This window comes from Salmo salar, chromosome 09 (genome assembly GCF_965601325.2).
Source record: "Salmo salar chromosome 09, fSalSal1, whole genome shotgun sequence".
Taxonomy (NCBI): Eukaryota; Metazoa; Chordata; class Actinopteri; order Salmoniformes; family Salmonidae; genus Salmo; species Salmo salar.
In genome coordinates, this window is record NC_138299.1 from 56,692,988 (window position 1) to 56,720,747 (window position 27,760).

Here is a 27,760-nt window from a genome sequence, read left to right on the forward strand (position 1 = left end):
TAGGGTTATATGGTTATCCTAGGGGACGTGGAGGTGTCCATAGAGAGTAGGGTTATATTGTTATCCTAGGGGACAGGGAGGTGTCCATACAGAGTAGGATTATATGGTTATCCTAGGGAGGTGTCCATACAGAGTAGGGTTATATCATCCTAGGGGACAGGGAGGTGTCCATACAGAGTGGGGTTATATTATCCTAGCGGACAAGGATGTGTCCATACAGAGTAGGGTTATATCATCCTAGGGGACAGAGAGGTGTCCATACAGAGTAGGGTTATATCATCCTAGGGGACAGGGAGGTGTCCATAAAGAGTAGGGTTATATGGTTATCCTAGGGGACAGGGAGGTATTCATAGAGAGCAGGGTTATATCATCCTAGGGGACAGGGAGGTGTCCATACAGAGTAGGGTTATATGGTTATCCTAGGGGACAGGGAGGTGTCCATAGAGAGCAGGGCTATATGGTTATCCTAGGGGACAGGGAGGTGTCCATACAGAGCAGGGTTATATGGTTATCCTAGGGGACAGGGAGGTGTCCATACAGAGTAGGGTTATATCATCCTAGGGGACAGGGAGGTGTCCATACAGAGTAGGGTTATATGGTTATCCTAGGGGACAGAGAGGTGTCCATAGTGAGCAGGGTTATATGGTTATCCTAGGCGACAGAGAGGTGTCCATACAGAGTAGGGTTATAACATCCTAGGGGACAGGGAGGTGTCCATAGAGAGCAGGGTTATATGGTTATCATCCTAGGGGACAGGGAGGTGTCCATACAGAGTAGGGTTATATGGTTATCCTAGGGGACAGGGAGGTGTCCATACAGAGTAGGGTTATATGGTCATCCTAGGGGACAGAGAGGTGTCCATACAGAGTAGGGTTATATCATCCTAGGGGACAGGGAGGTGTCCATACAGAGTAGGGTTATATGGTTATCCTAGGGGACATGGAGGTGTCCATAGAGAGTAGGGTTATATTGTTATCCTAGGGGACAGGGAGGTGTCCATACAGAGTAGGATTATATGGTTATCCTAGGGAGGTGTCCATACAGAGTAGGGTTATATCATCCTAGGGGACAGGGAGGTGTCCATACAGAGTAGGGTTATATCATCCTAGGGGACAGGGAGGTGTCCATACAGAGTGGGGTTATATCATCCTAGGGGACAGGGAGGTGTCCATACAGAGTAGGGTTATATGGTCATCCTAGGGGACAGGGAGGTGTCCATAGAGAGTAGGGTTATATGGTTATCCTAGGGGACAGGGAGGTGTCCATACAGAGTAGGGTTATATGGTTATCCTAGGGGACAGGGAGGTGTCCATACAGAGTAGGGTTATATGGTTACCCTCGGGAACAGGGAGGTGTCCATACAGAGTAGGGTTATATCATCCTAGGGGACAGGGAGGTGTCCATAGAGAGCAGGGTTATATGATCATACCAGGGGACAGGGAGGTGTCCATACAGAGTAGGGTTATATCATCCTAGGGAACAGGGAGGTGTCCATAGAGAGCATAATAAGCAGGAAATCCAAGAACCCCAACCAGGATTTCTGAAAAACTTGGGGACATTTTGGGGAAAGTTACTTTTTGGGTTATTAGCATAAAGACAGACAACAAACCACCAGGTTAATTTGACCATTTAATTATAGACCGACATGTTTGTCATTATTTTCTGTGCATTAGTAAGGACCCGATCATCAGTTACCTAGTAATTCTCAGATTCAACATAGTTTCAGCAATTCTCTAGTTTAGCTATTTGTTCCTCTTATCGTCTGCTGTCGTACATAGAAAATATCCCTTTTTTTAAAAGCCCCAGGAGTTTACATGACTTTTTAAAACCATTCAACAAATATATCATTCACAATACTTTCTCATTATTTACAAAACAAACAGCATCGCTGCTAAAAAAAAAAAAATTATACATATTAACAAACTACTTCCTCAAATATCTACAATGGCGTTTTTACAAAGAAAGCAAGAGGATAAAGAACAGAGAGGAAGAGAGATAAAACAGAGAGTCATTTGAGGCTTGGAGACCATAATAGGTCAGAGCCTTCAGAAAGTATTCATACTCCCTTGTATTTATTCCACATGTTGTTGTTGTTACAGCCTGAATTCAAAATGGATTTAAATATTTTTCTCACCCATCTAACACACAATACCTGATAATGACAAAGTGCAAACATGTTTTTCGAATTTTTTTTGCACATTTACTGAAAATTAAATTCAGAAATATTAAATTTACATAAGTATTCACACCCTTGTGTAAATATATATTTTCTTTACGGGGGGGAGGGGGTGTTACTAAGCTGACATGTGGAATTGTTTTAAGGATCATTTTGCAGTTTGAATTTTGGGACCCCTTTAGGCATAAAAAAAAAATAAAAAATGAATTTGGCCTTTACTACTGAAGCCCATAGAAACGCATTGAAAAACACATTAATAAATGGCAAACCAGACAGTCCAAAAATAAATAATAACGAATAAGCTTTTGAAGTGTTTGTCCTATATCTAGGAGATATATATATATATATATATATATATATATATATATACATACATACATACATACATACACACACACACACACACACACACACACACACACACACACACACACACACACACACACATATATATATATATATATATATATATATACACACACAGTGCTTTCGGAAAGTATTCGAACCCTTGACTTTTTCAACATTTTGTTGTCACAGCCTTACTCTAAAATTGACTTAAAAACAAATTCTTAGCAATCTACAAACAATACCGCATAATGACAAAGCAGAAACCGGTTTTAGAAATGTATTAAAATTAAAAACTGAAATATCTTATTTACATAAGTATTCAGACCCTTTGCTATGAGACACGAAATTGAGCTCAGGTGCATCCTGTTTCCATTGATCATCCTTGAGATGTTTCTACAATTTGATTGGAGTCCACCTGTGGTAAATTCAATTGATTGGACATGATTTGGTAAGGCAAACACCTGTCTATATAAGGTCCCAATGTTGACAGTGCATGTCAGAGCAAAAACCAAGCCATGAGGTCAAAGGAATTGTCCGTAGAGCTCCGAGACAGGATTGTGTCAAGGCACAGATCTGGGGAAAGGTACCAAAAACTTTCTGCAGCATTGAAGGTCCTCAAGAACACAGTGGCCTCCATCATTCTTAAATGGAAGAAGTTTGGATCCACCAAGACTCTTCCAAAAGCTGGCCGCCCGGCCAAACTGAGCAATCGGGGGAGAAGGGTCTTGGTCAGGGAGGTGACCTAGAACCTGATGGTCACTCTGACAGAGCTCCAGAGTTCCTCTGTGGAAATGGGAGAACCTTCCAGAAGGACAACCATCTTTGCAGCACTCCACCAATCAGGCCTTTATGGTAGAGTGGCCAGACGGAAGCCACTCCTCAGTAAAAGGCACATGACAGCCCGCTTGGAGTTTGCCAAAAGGCACCTATAGACTCTCAGACCATGAGAAACAAGATTCTCTGCTCTGATGAAACCAAGATTGAACTCTTTGGCCTGAATGCCAAGCGTTACGTCTGGAGGAAACTTGGCACCATCCCTACGGTGAAGCATGGGGGTGGCAGCATCATGCTGTGGGGATGTTTTTCAGCGGCAGGGACTGGGAGACTAGTCAGGATCGAGGGAAAGATGAACGGAGCAAAGTACAGCGAGATCCTTGATGAAAACCTGCTCCAGAGCTCTCAGGACCTCAGACGGGTTCAAAGGTTCACCTTCCAACAGGACAAAGACCCTAAGCACACAGCCAAGACAACGCAGGAGTGGTTTCAGGACAAGTCCTTGAGTGGCCCAGCCAGAGCCCGGACTTGAACCCGATAGAACATCTATGGAGAGACCTGAAAATAGCTGTGCAGCGACGCTCCCCATCCAACCTGACAGAGCTTGAGGGGATCTGCAGAGAAGAATGGGAGAAACTCCCCAAATACAGGTGTGCCAAGCTTGTAGCGTCATACCCAAGAAGATTCTATGCTGTAGTCGCTGCCAAAGATGCTTCAACAAAGTACTGAGTAAAGGGTCTGAATACTTATGTACAGTGCATTCGGAAAGTATTCAGACCCCTTGACTTTGAATTTGTCATTATGGGGTATTGTGATGTCATTATGGCGTATTGTGATGTCATTATGGGGTATTGTGATGTCATTATGGCGTATTGTGATGTCATTATGGGGTAATGTCTGTAGAATGTTGAGAAAAAAAATAATTGTATCAATTTTAGAATAAGGCTGTAACGTAACAAAATCTGGAAAAAGTCAAGGGGTCTGAATTCTGATATATACACAGTACCAGTCAAAAGTTTTAGTACACCTACTCATTCAAGGGTTTTTCTTTATTTTGTACTATTTTCTACATTGTATAATAATAGTGAAGACATCAAAACTATGAAATAACACAATATGGAATCATGTAGTAACCAAAAAAAGTGTTAAACAAATCAAAATATCTTTTACATTTCAGATTCTTCAAAGTAGCCAACCGTGCCTTTTTGCAGACTCCAGCTGTGCTGTCATTTGCCTTTTTCTCAGGAGTCGCTTCCATCTGGCCACTCTCACATGAAGCCCAGATTGGTGAAGTGCTGTAGGGACTGTTGTCCTTCTGGCAGGTTCTCCCATCTCAGCCAAGGAACTCTGTAGTTCTGTCAGAGTGGCCATTGTGTTCTTGGTCACCTCCCTGACCAAAGTCCTTCTTGTCCGATTGCGTCAGTTTTGCCTGGGCGGCCAGCTCTAGGAAGATTCTTGGTGGTTCCAAACTTCTTCCAATTAACAATGATGGAGGCCACTGTGTTCTTGGGGACCTTCAATGCTGCAGACTTTTTGGTACCCTTCCCTCAACACAATCATGTCTCGGAGCTCTACGGACAATTCCTTTGACCTCATGGCTTGGTTTTTGCTCTGGCAGGCACTGTCAACTGTGGGACCTTATATAGACAGGTGTGTGCCTTTACAAATCATGTCTAATCAATTGAATTTACCACAGGTGGACTCCAATCAAGTTGTAGAAACATCTCAAGGGATGATCAATGGAAACAGGATGCACCTGAGCTCAATTTAGATTCTCATAGCAAAGGATCTGAATATTTATGTAAATTAGATATTTCTGTATTTAATTTTCAATACATTTGCAAAGATTTCTAAAAACATGTTTTCACTTTGTCATTATTGAGTATTGTGTGTAGATGGGTGAGAAAACAAATCAATTGAATCCATTTTTTAATTCAGGCTGTAAAACAAACAAAATGTGGAATAAAGCAATCAATCAATCAATGAAATGTATTTCCAAAGTCAAGGGGTATGAATACTTTCTGAAGGCACTGTATGTTTCAGGGGCTTGTTGCGTATCTCTGTTAACTGAGACCAGCTCCTTGGGGTTTGTGTGATGGCACGAGCAGACAGAATAGGAAGGGTTTGGTCGCCCAGCGGACAGATGTTAAGAGGTGTCACCAGGCAAGGAACATCATGGGGAAGAGGAGAGGAGGAGAGGAGGAGAGGAGAGGAGGAGAGCTCTGCTGCCATCCCAGGTAGGGGGCAGGATACTGGAGGCTGAGGAGGAGCGGAGAGGAGAGGAGAGGAGAGGAGAGGAGAGGAGAGGAGAGGAGAGGAGAGGAGATGAGGAGAGCTCTGCTGCCATCCCAGGTAGAGGGCAGGATACTGGAGGCTGAGGAGGAGAGGAGGAGAGGAGGAGAGCTCTGCTGCCATCCCAGGTAAAGGGCAGGATACTGGAGGCTGAGGAGGAGAGGAGGAGAGGAGGAGAGGAGGAGAGCTCTGCTGCCATCCCAGGTAAAGGGCAGGATACTGGAGGCTGAGGAGGAGAGGAGGAGAGGAGGAGAGCTCTGCTGCCATCCCAGGTAAAGGGCAGGATACTGGAGGCTGAGGAGGAGAGAAGGAGAGGAGGAGAGCTCTGCTGCCATCCCAGGTAAAGGGCAGGATACTGGAGGCTGAGGAGGAGAGGAGGAGAGGAGGAGAGCCCTGCTGCCATCCCAGGTAGAGGGCAGGATACTGGAGGCTGAGGAGGAGAGGAGGAGAGGAGGAGAGCCCTGCTGCCATCCCAGGTAAAGGGCAGGATACTGGAGGCTGAGGAGGAGAGGAGGAGAGGAGGAGAGGAGAGGAGAGGAGGAGAGCTCTGCTGCCATCCCAGGTAAAGGACAGGATACTGGAGGCTGAGGAGGAGAGGAGGAGAGGAGGAGAGGAGGAGAGCTCTGCTGCCATCCCAGGTAAAGGGCAGGATACTGGAGGCTTGCATGAAGCAGGAATATGGTGCAATGCTCTGTCCCAAAACTAGCTGGACCCCCTGCCTGCTTCTCTATCTGTGGTGTCATTTACTGTATGAAGCTTTGGTCAACAGGTCACAGAGTCACTCGTCCCCATAATACAGGTTGCCTTTGAAAACAGTTTCTCTTGCCATAGGCCTACATTCATTTACAGAGAACAATCTTTTCCCCTTTGTGTGATTATTACTAAAATGTAATGAAATGGAAATGTCCCCCAGCCTGTCTATCCCGGCGAGGTATAGAGGGAGATTTACTGCTGCTGCTGTGAAGACGTGAGGAGAAGAGAGGACGTTTACACTGCCTTCACAATCCACGGGTCAAATCCCTCCCCGACCCCTGCTTATCCTTCACCCTATTGTCCCTATAGATACTCCTTCAGGAGAACAGCCCGGTGGGTTGCAGGATATTGTTAGGTCGAAGTTACCCAGGTTAGGACAACAGCGCACTAACCATCCCACAACTCAAGACTGTTAGAGGGTTAGAGGCTAGGAGGCTAGAGGAAGTTATACAGGAAGGAGTTGTCTTGTTTTGAGTGTGGGTTGGAGGCTGTTAGAGGGTTAGAGGCTAGGAGGAGGCGAGAGGAAGTTATACAGGAAGGAGTTGTCTTGTTTTGAGGGTGGGTTGGAGGCTGTTAGAGGGTTAGAGGCTAGGAAGCGTCCAGAGGAAGTTATACAGGAAGGAGTTGTCTTGTTTTGAGAGTGGGTTGGAGGCTGTTAGAGGGTTAGAGGCTAGAGGAGGCGAGAGGAAGTTATACAGGAAGGAGTTGTCTTGTTTTGAGGGTGGGTTGGAGACTGTTAGAGGGTTAGAGGAAGCGTCCAGAGGAAGTTATACAGGAAGGTGATGTCTTGTTTAAAGCCTCAGACAGGAGATATCTGTTAGGAAACAGTGTTTTCAACCTGAATGGGTCACAGAGGAGAGGCAGAGAGCAGTGAGCTATGGGTGGAGAGGGGATAGAGAGGGGAGACGGAGGGTAGAGAGGGGGTAGAGAGGGGAGGCAGGGGGTAGAGAGGGGTAGAGAAGGGGTAGAGAGGGGTAGAGAAGGGGGGCAGGGGGTAGAGAGGGGTGGAGGGGGGGTAGAGAGGGGGTAGAGAGGGGAGACGGAGGGTAGAGAGGGGAGACAGGGTAGAGAGGGGAGATGGGGTAGAGAGGGGTAGAGAGGGGAGATGGGGTAGAGAGGGGTAGAGAGGGGAGATGGGGTAGAGAGGGGTAGAGAAGGAGAGGCAGGGGATAGAGAAGGGGAGGCAGGGGGTAGAGAGGGGTAGAGAAGGGGAGGCAGGGGAGACAGGGGGTAGAGAGGGGTAGATAAGGGGAGACAGGGGGTAGAAAGGGAGAGAGGGGGTAGAGAGGGGTAGACAAGGGGAGGGGAGGAGTGGAGAGGGGAAGAGTGGAGTGGAGAAGAGAGGGGAAGAGAGGGGAAGAGAGGGGAGGAGAGGGGAGGAGAGGGGAAGAGAGGAGAAGAGAGGGGAGGAGAGGGGAGGAGTGGAGTGGGGAAGAGAGGGGAAGAGAGGGGAGGAGAGGGGAGGAGTGGAGAGGAGAGGGGAAGAGAGGGGAGGAGAGGCATAGAAAGGGGAGAACCAGAGCAGCAGTGTGGTCTCACCAGAAGAAGAAAACAGAAGGAAAACTGACCCTAAGAGAAATTCTAACAGGAGACTGTTAGCATCACCAGTTAAACCCGGGTGGACACCAGACAGACAGATAGACCTCTCCTCAAGCAGCGACGAAGCCGTGGTTCCTCTCTTCTCCTGACGAGGTGGCATGCTGTACCAGGTGCCAGTTGGGAAGCCTTTTAGGAGGATGACTGTCCAATAGGTGCCCCTGCCCTCTCCCCTGTTAACTCCCTCCATTCCTCTCCCCCTTTTCTCCCTCCTTCTCTTCCTTCAGTTCGGGGGTTATAGTCTCTGGGGTAGGGGAAGGGGTTAGGGTGGAGCAGGGAAAGGTGTGGTCAGATACAGGTGGAAGGCTGTGCGGAGGGTTGTTGCTTCCTGTTTCTCAGACCACCTGACTTCTCCTTGTAACCAAGACACATCTGCTGAGACACGTCCACCAGGGCCGAGGCCACCGTTAGACCTACACAGAGACAGGAAGTGTTGTATTAGTAACAGGAAGTGATGTATAAGTAACAGGATATGGTGTAACCAAGACACATCTGCTGGCCAGCCAGCCAGCCAGCCAGCCAGCCAGCCAGCCAGCCAGCCAGCCAGACAGCCAGCCAGACAGACAGACAGACAGACAGACAGACAGACAGACAGACAGACAGACAGACAGACAGAGAAAACATAGACAGAAGGAGGGTATCTCTGTATCTTACCAGACTGACCGGGCGGGGGGATGCCCCCGGTGCCTCTGGGTAAACGGACAAAGATGGAGAGTACAGCAGCCTTGTTCCCAAAACAGGGCTCCAGGGCGATGGGCTTGGGGACCGTCTGGACAGGAGAGAGATGTTAGAGCAGGGTGTGAATTACAGGGGAGGCTCAAATCCACTGAATGAGACGTTAGCTCCACTAAATGCAACAAAAGTTTGGGGGGAAGGATCAGAGGTCTCTAAATAACGCTCATTTAACCATTCTCCTATTTGTTTAAAATGTAGTGGTAAATATGACAGTAAAATTGTCCGAATAAAACGAACACTCCCACCTTTCTGTCATGGTTGAAACCATGTTTTTCTATGTGGCCGAGCTGTCCACTCAGCTGAACTTTGACCTCAGCTCCTTTACAAAATACATTTTCCTTTGTACTTCCTGTACCTTCAACATTTGTTTGATTGCCTTTATTCCAACGCATTAGATTTATCCGTTGATATATTATTGTTTGCTTTTGTCAGTCAGCTGTTGTTCAGGTGGGTAGACCTACAGGTGTTGTTCAGGGGGTAGACCTACAGGTGTTGTTCAGGTGGGTAGACCTAACGGTGTTGTTCAGGTGGGTAGACCTACAGGTGTTGTTCAGGTGGGTAGAACTAACGGTGTTGTTCAGGTGGGTAGACCTACAGGTGTTGTTCAGGTGGGTAGACCTAACGGTGTTGTCCAGGTGGGTAGACCTAACGGTGTTGTTCAGGTGGGTAGACCTACAGGTGTTGTTAAGGTGGGTAGACCTACAGGTGTTGTTCAGGTAGGTAGACCTACAGGTGTTGTTCAGGTAGGTAGACCTACAGGTGTTGTTCAGGTAGGTAGACCTACAGGTGTTGTTCAGGTGGGTAGACCTAACAGTGTTGTTCAGGTGGGTAGACCTACAGGTGTTGTTAAGGTGGGTAGACCTAACGGTGTTGTTCAGGTGGGTAGACCTACAGGTGTTGTTCAGGTAGGTAGACCTACAGGTGTTGTTCAGGTGGGTAGACCTACAGGTGTTGTTAAGGTGGGTAGACCTACAGGTGTTGTTCAGGTGGGTAGACCTACAGGTGTTGTTCAGGTGGGTAGACCTACAGGTGTTGTTCAGGTGGGTAGACCTAATATCACTAGACACCAATTTCACTAGACAACTAGCCGACAGCTAGACACCAATGCATCCAATCCATCCAACAAGTAGGCTATACGTTAATGACAGTAGGCTATACGTTTTCAGTTAGAAGAAGTTAACGACAGGGATGGGCAGACAGACAGACATGTAGAGAGAGACAGGCAGACAGACCGACCGACAGGGGGAGGGAGAGACAGACATGGAGAGAGATGGGCAGACATGGCCAGAGATGGGCAGACAGGGCCAGAGATGGGCAGACAGGCAGAGAGAGAGAGAGACAGGCAGACAGACTGACAGGGGGAGGGAGAGACAGACACGGAAAGAGATGGGCAGACAGACAGGGAGAGAGACAGGCAGACAGACTGACAGGGGGAGGGAGAGACAGACATGGAGAGAGATGGGCAGACAGGGCCAGAGATGGGCAGACAGGACCAGAGATGGGCAGACAGGCAGAGAGAGAGACAGGCAGACAGACTGACAGGGGGAGGTAGAGACAGACACGGAAAGAGATGGGCAGACAGACAGGGAGAGAGACAGGCAGACAGACTGACAGGGGGAGGGAGAGACAGACACGGAAAGAGATGGGCAGACAGACAGGGAGAGAGGCCGGCGGGCAGGCGGACAGGCAGATAGGGAGAGAGACAGGCAGACAAACAGAGACAGGGAGAGAGAGGCAGACACACAGGCAGAGAGATGGCCAGACAGGCAGGCAGACAGATAGAGACAGACAGACAGGAAGAAAGACAGGCAGGGAGAGAGATAGACAGAAAGGGAGGGAGGGAGACATGCAGACAGACAGACAGACAGACAGACAGACAGACAGACAGACAGACAGACAGACAGACAGACAGACAGACAGACAGACAGACAGACAGACAGGCAGACAGACAGACAGACAGGGAGAAGACAGGCAGGGAGAGAGACAGACAGACAGACAGACAGACAGACAGACAGACAGACAGACAGACAGACAGACAGACAGACAGACAGACAGACAGACAGACAGACAGACAGACAGACAGACAGACAGCGAGACAGGCAAACAGACAGGGTGAGAGACAAACAGGGAGCGAGACAGGCAGACAGGATGAGATAGGCAGACAGACAGACAGATAGCGAGACAGGCAGACAGACAGACAGCGAGACAGGCATGCAGACAGGGTGAGAGACAAACAGGGAGCGAGACAGGCAGACAGGATGAGATAGGCAGACAGACAGACAGGTAGCGAGACAGGCAGACAGACAGACAGCGAGACAGGCAGACAGGATGAGATAGGCAGACAGACAGACAGACAGGTAGCGAGACAGGCAGACAGACAGACAGCGAGACAGGCATGCAGACAGGGTGAGAGACAGGCAGACAGGATGAGATAGGCAGACAGACAGACAGGTAGCGAGACAGGCAGACAGACAGCGAGACAGGCATGCAGACAGGGTGAGAGACAGGCAGACAGACAGACAGCGAGACAGGCATGCAGACAGGGTGAGAGACAGACAGACAGGGTGAGAGACAGGCAGACAGACAGGGTGAGAGACAGGCAGACAGACAGGGTGAGAGACAGGCAGACAGACAGACTGTTGAATACTCCTGTGCACACTTCCTTTATTGATGTAGTTCTGTCCTTGATATGTTCTTGTCTATTAATGGTCTGTATTATTGTCATGTTTCATGTTTTGTGTGGACTCCCAGGAAGAGTAGCTGTGGCTTTCGCTACAGCTAATGGAGATCCTAATAAAATACCAAAATACCAAACATTTCCACTGTCACCAAACAGCTGCACACCAGTGACACAGAGCTCTTCTAGTCAGACAGACACAATGGAGTGTTCTATAATTGACACCCGTTAACACTTTCCCCATCTCTATCCCTCTCTCTATTCCCATCTCTACCTATCCCTCCCTATATCCCCATCTGTCACCATCTCTATCCCTCTCTCTATTCCCATCTCTACCTATCCCTCCCTATATCCCCATCTGTCACCATCTCTCTATCCATCTCTCTATCCATCTCTCTATCCCATCTCTTTATCCCATCGCTCTATCCATCTCTCTATCATCTCTCTATCCCATCTCTCTATCATCTCTATATCCCATCTCTCTATCCATCTCTCTATCCCATCTCTCTATCCATCTCTCTATCCCATCTCTCTATCCCATCTCTCTATCCATCTCTCTATCCCATCTCTCTATCCCATCTCTCTATCCATCTCTCTATCCCATCTCTCTATCCATCTCTCTATCCATCTCTCTATCCATCTCTCTATCATCTCTCTATCATCTCTCTATCCCATCTCTCTATCCATCTCTCTATCCCATCTCTCTATCCATCTCTCTATCCCATCTCTCTATCCCATCTCTCTATCCATCTCTCTTTCCATCTCTCTATCCATCTCTATCGATCTCTCTATCCATCTCTCTATCCATCTCTCTATCCATCTCTATATCCCATCTCTCTATCCATCTCTATCCATCTCTCTATCCATCTCTATATCCCATCTCTCTATCCCTTTTCAGTCCCTCGCTCTGTCGCTATCAATTAAATTCCATTCAAGGGGCTTTATTGGCTTGGTAAACATATGTTAACATTGCCAAAGCAAGTGAAATAGATAATAAATAAACAAAAATGAACAGTAAACAAAACTTTCAAAAGAAAAATACATTTCAAATGTCATATTATGTCTATATACAGTGGTGTAATGATATGCAAATAGTTAAAGTACTGAAGGGAAAATAATTAAACATAAATATGGGTTGTATTTACAATGGTGTTTGTTCTTCACTGGTTGACCTTTTCTTGTGGCAACAGGTCACACATCTTGCTGCTGTGATGTCACACTGTGGTATTTCACCCAGTAGATATGGGAGTTTATCAAAATTGGGTTTATTTTCTAATTCTTTGTGGGTCTGTGTAATCTGAGAGAAATGGCTGCTGAGCTGGACAGCGAACTGGGCAATGGCATGACTTCGCGCACGCGCACACACACACGCAGTCCAACACTCCACACACTCTCTCCAAGAGAGAGAACACACACACCCCAGCCTAACCAGGGAGGAAGTGACACGGTGTACCACTAGAGAGAACACACACACCCCAGCCTAACCAGGGAGGAAGTGACACACACACCCCAGCCTAACCAGGGAGGAAGTGACACGGTGTACCACCAGAGAGAACACACACACCCCAGCCTAACCAGGGAGGAAGTGACACGGTGTACCACCAGAGAGAACACACACACCCCAGCCTAACCAGGGAGGAAGTGACACGCACACCCCAGCCTAACCAGGGAGGAAGTGACACGGTGTACCACTAGAGAGAACACACACACCCCAGCCTAACCAGGGAGGAAGTGACACACACACCCCAGCCTAACCAGGGAGGAAGTGACACGCACACCCCAGCCTAACCAGGGAGGAAGTGACACGGTGTACCACCAGAGAGAACACACACACCCCAGCCTAACCAGAGAGGAAGTGACACGGTGTACCACCAGAGAGAACACACACATCCCAGCCTAACCAGAGAGGAAGTGACACGGTGTACCACCAGAGAGAACACACACATCCCAGCCTAACCAGGGAGGAAGTGACACGGTGTACCACCAGAGAGAACACGCACACCTCTTTCCGAGTGAGAACACACAGAGACAGTAATCATATTCATATTCTGACCCATTTTACACATTTATCCTCCTCCCTCTCTCTTTCCTCCCTCTCTCTCTCCTCCCTCTCTCTCTTCTCTTCATCTCTCCTCCCTCTCTCTTCCCTCACTCTCTCTCTTCTCTTCATCTCTCCTCTCTCTATCTCTCCTCTCTCTTCTCTTCCCTCCATCTCTCCTCCCTCTCTCTTCCCTCTCTCTTCTCTTCATCTCTCATCTCTCTCTCTTCATCTCTCCTCTCTTCCATCCATCTCTCCTCCCTCTCGCTTCTCTTCATCTCTCCTCCCTCTCTCTTCTCTTCATCTCTCCTCTCTCTTCTCTTCCCTCCATCTCTCCTCCCTCTATCTTCCTTCCCTCCCTCTCTCTTCCCTCCATCTCTCCTCTCTTCTCTTCCCTCCATCTCTCCTCCCTCTTCCATCTCTCCTCCTCTCTCTTCAATCTCTCCTCTTTCTTCCATCTCTCCTCTCTCTTCCATCTCTCCTCTCTTCCATCTCTCCTCTCTCTTCCATTTCTCCTCTCTCTTCCATCTCTCCTCTCTCTCTCTTCCCTCCATCTCTCTCTTCCCTCCATCTCTCTCTCTCTTCCATCTCTCCTCCCTCTCTCTTCCATCTCTCCTCTCTCTCTCTTCTCTCCCTCTCTCCTCTTCCTTCTCTGAAGCTTTCCTTTCATCCAGGCTGAGACGTTCCTTTAGGTTGGAACATCCATCTTCCATTCCTACAGCTAGTTTAAATACTATTAGTATATACTGCTACTTTATATACTGCTAGTTTAAATACTATTAGTATATACTGCTACTTTATATACTGTTAGTTTAAATACTATTAGTATATACTGCTACTTTATATACTGCTAGTTTAAATACTATTAGTATATACTGCTTACTTTATATACTGCTAGTTTAAATACTATTAGTATATACTGCTACTTTATATACTGCTAGTTTAAATAGTATTAGTATATACTGCTACTTTATATACAGCTAGTTTAAATACTATTAGTATATACTGCTACTTTATATACTGCCAGTTAATATATATATATATACACTGCTAGTTCTATATACTGATGGTTATATATACTGATGGTTCTATATACTGCTACTTTATATACTGCCAGTTTATATATATATATATATATATATATATATATATATATATATATATATATATATATATATATATACTGCTAGTTATACATACTGCTAGTTCTATATACTGATGGTTCTATATGCTGATAGTTCTATATACTGATAGGTCTATATACTGCTAGATCTATATACTGATGGTTCTATATACCGCTAGTTCTATATACTGATAGGTCTATATACTGCTAGTTCTATATACTGATAGTTCTATATACTGCTAGCTCTATATACTGCTAGTTCTATATACTGATAGTTCTATATACTGCTAGTTCTATATACTGCTAGTTCTATATACTGATGGTTCTATACACCGCTAGTTCTATATACAGCTAGTTCGATATACTCATGGTTCGATATACTGATGGTTCTATATACTGCTAGTTCTATATACTGCTAGTTCTATATACTGATGGTTCTATATACAGATAGTTCTATATACTGATGGTTCTATATACTGATGGTTCTATATACTGATGGTTCTATACACTGATGGTTCTATATACTGCTAGTTGTATATACTGCTAGTTGTATATACTGCTAGTTCTATATACAGATGGTTCTATATACTGATAGTTCTATATACTGCTAGTTCTAGATACTGATGGTTCTATATACTGATGGTTCTATATACTGATGGTTCTATATACCGCTGGTTCTATATACTGATGGTTCTATATACTGCTAGTTCTATATACTGCTAGTTCTATATACTGATGGTTCTATACACTGACGGTTCTATATACCGCTAGTTCTATATACTGCTAGTTCTATATACTGCTAGTTCTATATACTGATGGTTCAATACACTGCTAGTTCTATATACAGCTAGTTCTATATACTGATGGTTCGATATAGTGATGGTTCTATATACTGCTAGTTCTATATACTGCTGGTTCTATGTACTGATGGTTCTATATACTGATAGTTCTATATACTGATGGTTCTATATACTGATGGTTCTATACACTGATGGTTCTATATACTGCTAATTGTATATACTGCTAGTTCTATATACTGCTAGTTCTATATACAGATGGTTCTATATACTGATGGTTCTATGTACTGCTAGTTCTATATACTGATGGTTCTATATACTGCTAGTTCTATATACTGCTAGTTCTATATACAGATGGTTCTATATACTGATGGTTCTATATACTGCTAGTTCAATATACTGATGGCTCTATATACTGCTAGTTCTATATACTGCTAGTTCTATATACTGCTAGTTCTATATACTGCTAGTTCTATATACTGATGGTTCTATATGCTGATAGTTCTATATACTGATGGTTCTATATACTGATGGTTCTATATACCGCTAGTTCTATATACTGATAGGTCTATATACTGCTAGTTCTATATACCGATAGCTCTATATACTGCTAGCTCTATATACTGCTAGTTCTATATACTGCTAGTTCTATATACTGATGGTTCTATACACCGCTAGTTCTATATACAGCTAGTTCGATATACTCATGGTTCGATATACTGATGGTTCTATATACTGCTAGTTCTATATACTGCTAGTTCTATATACTGATGGTTCTATATACAGATAGTTCTATATACTGATGGTTCTATATACTGATGGTTCTATATACTGATGGTTCTATACACTGATGGTTCTATATACTGCTAGTTGTATATACTGCTAGTTGTATATACTGCTAGTTCTATATACAGATGGTTCTATATACTGATAGTTCTATATACTGCTAGTTCTAGATACTGATGGTTCTATATACTGATGGTTCTATATACTGATAGGTCTATATACTGCTAGTTCTATATACTGAGAGTTCTATATACTGCTAGTTCTATATACTGATAGATCTATATACTGCTAGCTCTATATACTGCTAGTTCTATATACTGCTAGTTCTATATACTGCTAGTTCTATATACTGATGGTTCTATATGTTGATAGTTCTATATACTGATGGTTCTATATACTGATGGTTCTATATACTGCTAGTTGTATATACTGCTAGTTCTATATACTGCTAGTTCTATATACTGATGGTTCTATATAATGCTAGTTCTATATACTGATGGTTCTATATACTGATGGTTCTATATACTGACAGGTCTATATACTGCTAGTTCTATATACTGCTAGCTCTATATACTGCTAGTTCTATATACTGATAGTTCAATATACTGCTAGTTCTATTTACTGCTAGTTCTATATACTGATGGTTCTATATGCTGATAGTTCTATATACTGATGGTTCTGTATACTGCTGGTTCTATATACCGCTAGTTCTATATACCGATAGGTCTAAATACTGCTAGTTCTATATACTGCTAGTTCTATATACTGCTAGTTCTATATACTACTAGTTCTATATGCTGATAGTACTATATACTGTGGTTCTATATACTGATGGTTCTATATACCGCTAGTTCTATATACTGATAGTTCTATATGCGGCTAGTTCTATATACTGCTAGTTCTATAAACTGATGGTTCTATATACTGATGGTTCTATTTACTGCTAGTAGTATATACTGATGGTTCTATATACTGATGGTTCTATATACTGATGGTTCTATATACCGCTGGTTCTATATACTGATGGTTCTATATACTGCTAGTTCTATATACTGCTAGTTCTATATACTGATGGTTCTATACACTGACGGTTCTATATACCGCTAGTTCTATATACTGCTAGTTCTATATACTGCTAGTTCTATATACTGATGGTTCAATACACCGCTAGTTCTATATACAGCTAGTTCTATATACTGATGGTTAGATATACTGATGGTTCTATATACTGCTAGTTCTATATACTGCTGGTTCTATGTACTGATGGTTCTATATACTGACAGTTCTATATACTGATGGTTCTATATACTGATGGTTCTATACACTGATGGTTCTATATACTGCTAGTTGTATATACTGCTAGTTCTATATACTGCTAGTTCTATATACAGATGGTTCTATATACTGATGGTTCTATGTACTGCTAGTTCTATATACTGATGGTTCTATATACTGCTAGTTCTATATACTGCTAGTTCTATATACAGATGGTTCTATATACTGATGGTTCTATATACTGCTAGTTCAATATACTGATGGTTCTATATACTGCTAGTTCTATATACTGCTAGTTCTATATACTGCTAGTTCTATATACTGATGGTTCTATATGCTGATAGTTCTATATACTGATGGTTCTATATACTGATGGTTCTATATACCACTACTTCTATATACCGATAGGTCTATATACTGCTAGTTCTATATACTGATAGATCTATATACTGCTAGCTCTATATACTGCTAGTTCTATATACTGCTAGTTCTATATACTGCTAGTTCTATATACTGATGGTTCTATATGTTGATAGTTCTATATACTGATGGTTCTATATACTGATGGTTCTATATACTGCTAGTTGTATATACTGCTAGTTCTATATACTGCTAGTTCTATATACTGATGGTTCTATATACTGATAGTTCTATATACTGCTAGTTCTATATACTGATGGTTCTATATACTGATGGTTCTATATACTGACAGGTCTATATACTGCTAGTTCTATATACTGCTAGCTCTATATACTGCTAGTTCTATATAGTGATAGTTCAATATACTGCTAGTTCTATTTACTGCTAGTTCTATATACTGATGGTTCTATATGCTGATAGTTCTATATACTGATGGTTCTGTATACTGCTGGTTCTATATACCGCTAGTTCTATATACCGATAGGTCTAAATACTGCTAGTTCTATATACTGCTAGTTCTATATACTGCTAGTTCTATATACTGCTAGTTCTATATGCTGATAGTACTATATACTGATGGTTATATATACTGATGGTTCTATATACCGCTAGTTCTATATACTGATAGTTCTATATGCGGCTAGTTCTATATACTGCTAGTTCTATAAACTGATGGTTCTATATACTGATGGTTCTATTTACTGCTAGTAGTATATACTGATGGTTCTATATACTGATGGTTCTATATACCGCTGGTTCTATATACTGATGGTTCTATATACTGCTAGTTCTATATACTGCTAGTTCTATATACTGATGGTTCTATATACTGATGGTTCTATATACTGCTAGTTGTATATACTGCTAGTTCTATATACTGCTAGTTCTATATACTGATGGTTCTATATACTGATAGTTCTATATACTGCTAGTTCTATATACTGATGGTTCTATATACTGATGGTTCTATATACTGACAGGTCTATATACTGCTAGTTCTATATACTGCTAGCTCTATATACTGCTAGTTCTATATACTGATAGTTCAATATACTGCTAGTTCTATTTACTGCTAGTTCTATATACTGATGGTTCTATATGCTGATAGTTCTATATACTGATGGTTCTGTATACTGCTGGTTCTATATACCGCTAGTTCTATATACCGATAGGTCTAAATACTGCTAGTTCTATATACTGCTAGTTCTATATACTGCTAGTTCTATATACTGCTAGTTCTATATGCTGATAGTACTATATACTGATGGTTATATATACTGATGGTTCTATATACCGCTAGTTCTATATACTGATAGTTCTATATGCGGCAAGTTCTATATACTGCTAGTTCTATAAACTGATGGTTCTATATACTGATGGTTCTATTTACTGCTAGTAGTATATACTGATGGTTCTATATACCGATGGTTCTATATACCGCTGGTTCTATATACTGATGGTTCTATATACTGCTAGTTCTATATACTGCTTGTTCTATATACTGATGGTTCTATACACTAACGGTTCTATATACCGCTAGTTCTATATACTGCTAGTTCTATATACTGCTAGTTCTATATACTGATGGTTCAATACACCGCTAGTTCTATATACAGCTAGTTCTATATACTGATGGTTCGATATACTGATGGTTCTATATACTGCTAGTTCTATATACTGCTGGTTCTATGTACTGATGGTTCTATATACTGACAGTTCTATATACTGATGGTTCTATATACTGATGGTTCTATACACTGATGGTTGTATATACTGCTAGTTGTATATACTGCTAGTTCTATATACTGCTAGTTCTATATACAGATGGTTCTATATACTGATGGTTCTATGTACTGCTAGTTCTATATACTGATGGTTCTATATACTGCTAGTTCTATATACTGCTAGTTCTATATACAGATGGTTCTATATACTGATGGTTCTATGGACTGCTAGTTCTATATACTGATGGTTCTATATACTGCTAGTTCTATATACTGCTAGTTCTATATACAGATGGTTCTATATACTGATGGTTCTATATACTGCTAGTTCAATATACTGATGGTTCTATATACTAATGGTTCTATATACTGATAGGTCTATATACTGCTAGTTCTATATACTGCTAGTTCTATATACTGCTAGCTCTATATACTGCAAGTTCTATATACTGATAATTCTAAATACTGCTAGTTCTATATACTGCTAGTTCTATATACTGCTAGTTCTATATACTGCTAGTTCTATATGCTGATAGTACTATATACTGATGGTTATATATACTGATGGTTCTATATACCGCTAGTTCTATATACTGATAGTTCTATATGCGGCTAGTTCTATATACTGCTAGTTCTATAAACTGATGGTTCTATATACTGATGGTTCTATTTACTGCTAGTAGTATATACTGATGGTTCTATATACCGATGGTTCTATATACCGCTGGTTCTATATACTGATGGTTCTATATACTGCTAGTTCTATATACTGCTAGTTCTATATACTGATGGTTCTATACACTAACGGTTCTATATACCGCTAGTTCTATATACTGCTAGTTCTATATACTGCTAGTTCTATATACTGATGGTTCAATACAGCGCTAGTTCTATATACAGCTAGTTCTATATACTGATGGTTCGATATACTGATGGTTCTATATACTGCTAGTTCTATATACTGCTGGTTCTATGTACTGACGGTTCTATATACTGACAGTTCTATATACTGATGGTTCTATATACTGATGGTTCTATACACTGATGGTTGTATATACTGCTAGTTGTATATACTGCTAGTTCTATATACTGCTAGTTCTATATACAGATGGTTCTATATACTGATGGTTCTATGTACTGCTAGTTCTATATACTGATGGTTCTATATACTGCTAGTTCTATATACTGCTAGTTCTATATACAGATGGTTCTATATACTGATGGTTCTATGGACTGCTAGTTCTATATACTGATGGTTCTATATACTGCTAGTTCTATATACTGCTAGTTCTATATACAGATGGTTCTATATACTGATGGTTCTATATACTGCTAGTTCAATATACTGATGGTTCTATATACTAATGGTTCTATATACTGATAGGTCTATATACTGCTAGTTCTATATACTGCTAGTTCTATATACTGCTAGCTCTATATACTGCAAGTTCTATATACTGATAATTCTATATACTGCTAGTTCTATATACTTCTAGTTCTATATACTGATGGTTCTATATGCTGATAGTTCTATATACTGATGGTTCTAGATACCGCTAGTTCTATATACTGCTAGTTCTATATACTGCTAGTTCTATATACTGCTAGTTCTATATACTGATGGTTCTATATACTGATGGTTCTATATACTGATAGTTCTATATACTGTTAGTTCTATATACTGATGGTTCTATATACTGATAGTTCTATATACTGATGGTTCTATATACCGCTAGTTCTATATACTGATGGTTCTATATACTGATGGTTCTATATACTGCTAGTTCTATATACTGATGGTTCTATATACTGCTAGTTTAATATACTGCTAGTTCTATATACTGATGGTTCTATATACTGCTAGTTCTATATACTGATGGTTCTATATACTGCTAGTTCTATATACTGATGGTTCTATATACTGATGGTTCTATATACTGCTAGTTCTATATACAGATGGTTCTATATACTGCTGGTTATATATACTGATGGTTCTATATACTGCTAGTTCTATATACTGATGGTTCTATATACTGATGGTTCTATATACCGCTGGTTCTATATACTGATGGTTCTATATACTGCTAGTTCTATATACTGCTAGTTCTATATACTGATGGTTCTATATACTGATGGTTCTATACACTGACGGTTCGATATACCGCTAGTTCTGTATACTGATGGTTCTATATACTGCTAGTTCTATATACTGCTAGTTCTATATACTGATGGTTCTATATACAACTAGTTCCATATACTGATGGTTCTATATACTGATGGTTCTATATACTGATAGTTCTATATACTGATGGTTCTATAAACTGATGGTTCTATATACTGATAGTTCTATATACTGATGGTTCTATATACCGCTAGATCTATATACTGATGGTTCTATATACTGATGGTTCTATATACTGATGGTTCTATATACCGCTGGTTCTATATACTGATGGTTCTATATACTGCTAGTTCTATATACTGCTAGTTCTATATACTGATGGTTCTATACACCGCTAGTTCTATATACAGCTAGTTCTATATACTGATGGTTCGATATACTGATGGTTCAATATACTGCTAGTTCTATATACTGCTAGTTCTATATACTGATGGTTCTATATACTGACAGTTCTATATACTGATGGTTCTATATACTGATGGTTCTATATACTGATGGTTCTATACACTGATGGTTTTATATACTGCTAGTTCTATATACTGCTAGTTCTATATACAGATGGTTCTATATACTGCTAGTTCTATATACTGCTAGTTCTATATACTGCTAGCTCTATATACTGCTAGTTCTATATACTGATAATTCTATATACTGCTAGTTCTACATACTGCTAGTTCTATATACTGATGTTTCTATATGCTGATAGTTCTATATACTGATGGTTCTATATACTGATGGTTCAATATACGGCTAGTTCTATATACTGATAGGTCTATATACTGCTAGTTCTATATACTGATAGTTCCATATACTACTAGCTCTATATACTGCTAGTTCTATATACTGCTAGTTCTATATACTGATGTTTCTATATGCTGATAGTTCTATATACTGACGGTTCTATATACTGATGGTTCTATATTATGCTAGTTCTATATACTGATAGTTCTATATACTGCTAGTTCTATATACTGCTGGTTCTATATACTGATGGTTCTATATACTGATGGTTCTATATACTGATGGTTCTATATACTGATAGTTCTATATACTGATGGTTCTATATACTGATGGTTCTATATACTGATGGTTCTATATACTGCTAGTTCTATATACGGATGGTTCTATATACTGCTAGTTCATATACTGCTAGTTCACATACTGCTAGTTCACATACTGCTAGTTCACATACTGCTAGTTCACAAAGTGCTAGTTCTATATATATATATATATATATAATGCTAGTTCACATACTGCTAGTTCATATACTGCTAGTTCACATACTGCTAGTTCACAAAGTGCTAGTTCTATATATATAATGCTAGTTCACATACTGCTAGTCCACATACTGCTAGTCCACATACTACTAGTTCACATACTGCTAGTTCACATACTGCTAGTTCACAAAGTGCTAGTTCTATATATATATAATGCTAGTTCACATACTGCTAGTCCACATACTACTAGTTCACATACTGCTAGTTCACATACTGCTAGTTCACATACTGCTAGTACTATATATATATATATATATATATATAATGCTAGTTCACATACTGCTAGTTCACATACTGCTAGTTCACAAAGTGCTAGTTCTATATATATATAATGCTAGTTCACATACTGCTAGTTCATATACTGCTAGTTCACATACTGCTAGTTCACAAAGTGCTAGTTCTATATATATACTGCTAGTTCACATACTGCTAGTTCACATACTGCTAGTTCTATATACTGCTAGTTCTATATATATATATATATATATAAATATATATATACTGCTAGTTCACATACTGCTAGTTATATATATATATATCTTTCAAAATATAATTTGGTGAATCATGCATGACTCCATCATTTGTAACAAGTTTTAATACATTTTTTGGTAGCATTTCTATATTGAAGATTGAAAAAGAATTTGGTGCATTTTTCCCCATATTCCATCCAGTTCACTTTATTTTTATAATATACTGCTCAAAAAAATAAAGGGAACACTTAAACAACACAATGTAACTCCAAGTCAATCACACTTCTGTGAAATCAAACTGTCCACTTAGGAAGCAACACTGATTGACAATACATTTCACATGCTGTTGTGCAAATGGAATAGACAACAGGTGGAAATTATAGGCAATTAGCAAGACACCCCCAATAAAGGAGTGGTTCTGCAGGTGGTAACCACAGACCACTTCTCAGTTCCTATGCTTCCTGGCTGATGTTTTGGTCACTTTTGAATGCTGGCGGTGCTTTCACTCTAGTGGTAGCATGAGACGGAGTCTACAACCCACACAAGTGGCTCAGGTAGTGCAGCTCATCCAGGATGGCACATCAATGCGAGCTGTGGCAAGAAGGTTTGCTGTGTCTGTCAGCGTAGTGTCCAGAGCATGGAAGTGCTACCAGGAGACAGGCCAGTACATCAGGAGACGTGGAGGAGGCCGTAGGAGGGCAACAACCCAGCAGCAGGACCGCTACCTTCGCCTTTGTGCAAGGAGGAGCAGGAGGAGCACTGCCAGAGCCCTGCAAAATGACCTCCAGCAGGCCACAAATGTGCATGTGTCTGCTCAAACGGTCAGAAACAGACTCCATGAGGGTGGTATGAGGGCCCGACGTCCACAGGTGGGGGTTGTGCTTACAGCCCAACACCGTGCAGGACGTTTGGCATTTGCCAGAGAACACCAAGATTGGCAAATTCGCCACTGGTGCCCTGTGCTCTTCACAGATGAAAGCAGGTTCACACTGAGCACATGTGACAGACGTGACAGAGTCTGGAGACGCCGTGGAGAACGTTCTGCTGCCTGCAACATCATCCAGCATGACCGGTTTGGCGGTGGGTCAGTCATGGTGTGGGTTGGTATTTCTTTGGGGGGCCGCACAGCCCTCCATGTGCTCGCCAGAGGTAGCCTGACTGCCATTAGGTACCGAGATGAGATCCTCAGACCCCTTGTGAGACCATATGCTGGTGCGGTTGGCCCTGGGTTCCTCCAAATGCAAGACAATGCTAGACCTCATGTGGCTGGAGTGTGTCAGCAGTTCCTGCAAGAGGAAGGCATTGGTGCTATGGACTGGCCCGCCCGTTCCCCAGACCTGAATCCAATTGAGCACATCTGGGACATCATGTCTCGCTCCATCCACCAACGCCACGTTGCACCACAGACTGTCCAGGAGTTGGCGGATGCTTTAGTCCAGGTCTGGGAGGAGATCTCTGAGGAGACCATCCGCCACCTCATCAGGAGCATGCCCAGGCGTTGTAGGGAGGTCATACAGGCACGTGGAGGCCACACACACTACTGAGCCTCATTTTGACTTGTTTTAAGGACATTACATCAAAGTTGGATCAGCCTGTAGTGTGGTTTTCCACTTTAATTTTGAGTGTGACTCCAAATCCAGACCTCCATGGGTTGATAAATTGGATTTCCATTGATTATTTTTGTGTGATTTTGTTGTCAGCACATTCAACTATGTAAAGAAAAAAGTATTTAATAAGATTATTTCATTAATTCAGATCTAGGATGTGTTATTTTAGTGTTCCCTTTATTTTTTGAGCAGTGTATATTACACAGGATCTTTCTTGAATAAGTTCCTCCATTTCTTTTTGTTTTTCCTCTAACTTATTCTGTGCCTCTATGGTACCGTTTTTATTGCTATCTAACTGTACTGTTAGACCTTCCATTTCCTTTGTTAATATGAGGATGGACTCTTTTGATCTAAATTGCTTTTGTTTTATAGATGAGTACTGAATTGCATGGCCTCTAAAGGCGCATTTAAAAGTGTCCCATACAATAAGGGGATCTGCTGTACCTTCGTTATGTCTGAAAAAGTCAGTTATAAATTCTTCTGTCCTAGTTCTAAACAATTTATCATCTAGTAGGCTTTGATTAAATTTCCAATATCCTCGCCCACGTGGAAATTCTGTAAGAGTAATATATATGCCAATTATGTGATGATCCGACCGCATTCTGTCCCCTATCAACACTTTTTTAACTTTTGGTGCCAGAGAGAATGACATAAGAAAGTAGTCAAGACGACTAGCTTGATTAAGCCTCCTCCATGTATATCTCACTAGGTCAGGGTATTAAACCTCCTCCATGTATATCTCACTAGGTCAGGATATTAAACCTCCTCCATGTATATCTCACTAGGTCAGGATATTAAACCTCCTCCATGTATATCTCACTAGGTCATGGTATTAAACCTCCTCCATGTATATCTCACTAGGTCAGGATATTAAACCTCCTCCATGTATATCTCACTAGGTCAGGATATTAAACCTCCTCCATGTATATCTCACTAGGTTAGGGTATTTAAGCCTCCATATATCCACTAATTCCAATATATCCATGACATTCATGATTTCCTTAAGTACCTGAGGGTGATAGTTTGTAGTGTGATTTCCTTTCCGGTCCATAGAGGTATTTAAGACTGTATTGAAATCTCCCACCATAATAATAGAGTCTAGTGTTGCTTGTAGAGTTGATAAATTCTTATATATATTTTCAAAGAAGCTTGGATCATCCTTATTTGGAACATATAGGTTAATAAGCCATATCTGTTTATTGTCCAATAACATATTTAAAATAACCCATCTACCTTGATAATCTGTTTGGACAATTTGCACATTTGGATCAAAATTACTGTTAATTAAAACCATCACCCCTTTTGAATTTCTTTGCCCATGGGAGAAATATATTTCACCCCCCCAGTTCTTTTTCCACAAAACTTCATCTAAAATTGTTGAATGGGTTTCCTGTAAACAATAGATATTATATTCCTTCTCTTTTAACCAGGTAAATACTGCTCGTCTTTTCTTATTATCTGCTAGGCCATTACAATTATAAACTGGCTATACTTATTTCACCACTTACCATAATGAGACACAACTTTCAATTCTATTTATCAAAAATATATGTTTGTAAACGTACCATTAAAAGGTAACATGATGATTGAGTGTCTATGTAGCTGTACCATGATATTTGCATTGCTACTAAGTAAACCTCCAATTGGTCCCTACTAATCCACCCGCTAAAAGCCCTCCTCATCCTGAGTTGGGTTGTCATCCCAATGCCCGGCAGACCACCCGCGATCCCCCGTATCCCAGAACAGACTGGGATCCATCCTTCGAAAAGAGCACACAGTGACATTTACCGAATTGAAGTAAATCAACCACCAAATGCATTTCCATCACCCTCACCTCGATTTGTATTATATATAGCTGTGGATCATCCTCTATTGTCCCTAACATCTTTTACTCCTTCGCAACAGTTATGGGATACACACATACACCCACACACACACTCAACCCTTTCCCCCCCACACAACCATAAGCTCACATTCTCAACAGTTGCACCATCCCAGAGCCCAACTCAAGAAAGGTCTTGATTTACAAATGCATTTACAGTTGCAGCTGCATTAGAAGGCCTGCAAGACCGAGCAAAAAATGGGCAGACATGGGGAGATTTTATTAACCATTTTCACATCCTAGATGATGGAGGTCAGATGTACCCCTTTCCCCTGAAACACCCACAACGCGGTCCCCCGTATTGACCATATTCCCAAGCATTTCCATGCAGTCAGACTTTTGATTTTGTGCCACCAGGGCCACAATAATATACCCCCTCTCTGAATGTCAGTGTGACCCCCTCCCCATTGTTTACTGAAGCTAGGGTTGCCAGCACTGCCACTGCCTGGGTGGGGGGGCACCCCACTGGAATCCCCACCGGCTAGGTACAAGGTCGTCAATGTGCTCCTTAGCAGCATTGAGAATTTCCTTGTGTAGTATGCTCTCCCTTTAGGGGGCTTTGGCTTTGCAGGACCAACCCTGCCAAGCAGGCTCAGAATCTAGAGGGGGCAGTGCTGATCTTGGTCTCTGACTGCATTTTGGCTGCATAGAGACCGCTTACAGCAGGCCCGTAAAACAGTTAGGGACTTCTCCTTAGTATCTGGGTCATTCAGGTGGGTGTCAAGGGTATAGGGTTGTTGACCGTACCATTAAATTAGGATCCAGGTACCTCAACAGGAGAGGTGAGAGGACGCGGAAGAGGCCAACACGGAGGGGGAGGAAGAAATC

At 41.8% G+C, this 27,760-nt stretch overlaps 1 protein-coding gene across 5 annotated transcripts in view; it reads right to left on the reverse strand.

The window, feature by feature from the left end:
* Positions 1-1,616: 1,616 nt before the first annotated feature.
* LOC106591480 (attractin) overlaps positions 1,617-27,760 on the reverse strand; it is a 752,137-nt gene continuing 725,993 nt past the window's right edge. For all 5 annotated transcript variants that reach the window (XM_045723805.2, XM_045723804.2, XM_045723802.2 and 2 more), the window contains exons 28-29: positions 8,594-8,708; positions 1,617-8,352 (exon numbers count right to left, since the gene is read on the reverse strand). In XM_045723805.2, coding sequence (XP_045579761.1) covers positions 8,228-8,352; positions 8,594-8,708 — 240 coding nt within the window. In that variant the 3' untranslated portion in view covers positions 1,617-8,227. The remainder of the gene's footprint in view (positions 8,353-8,593; positions 8,709-27,760) is intronic.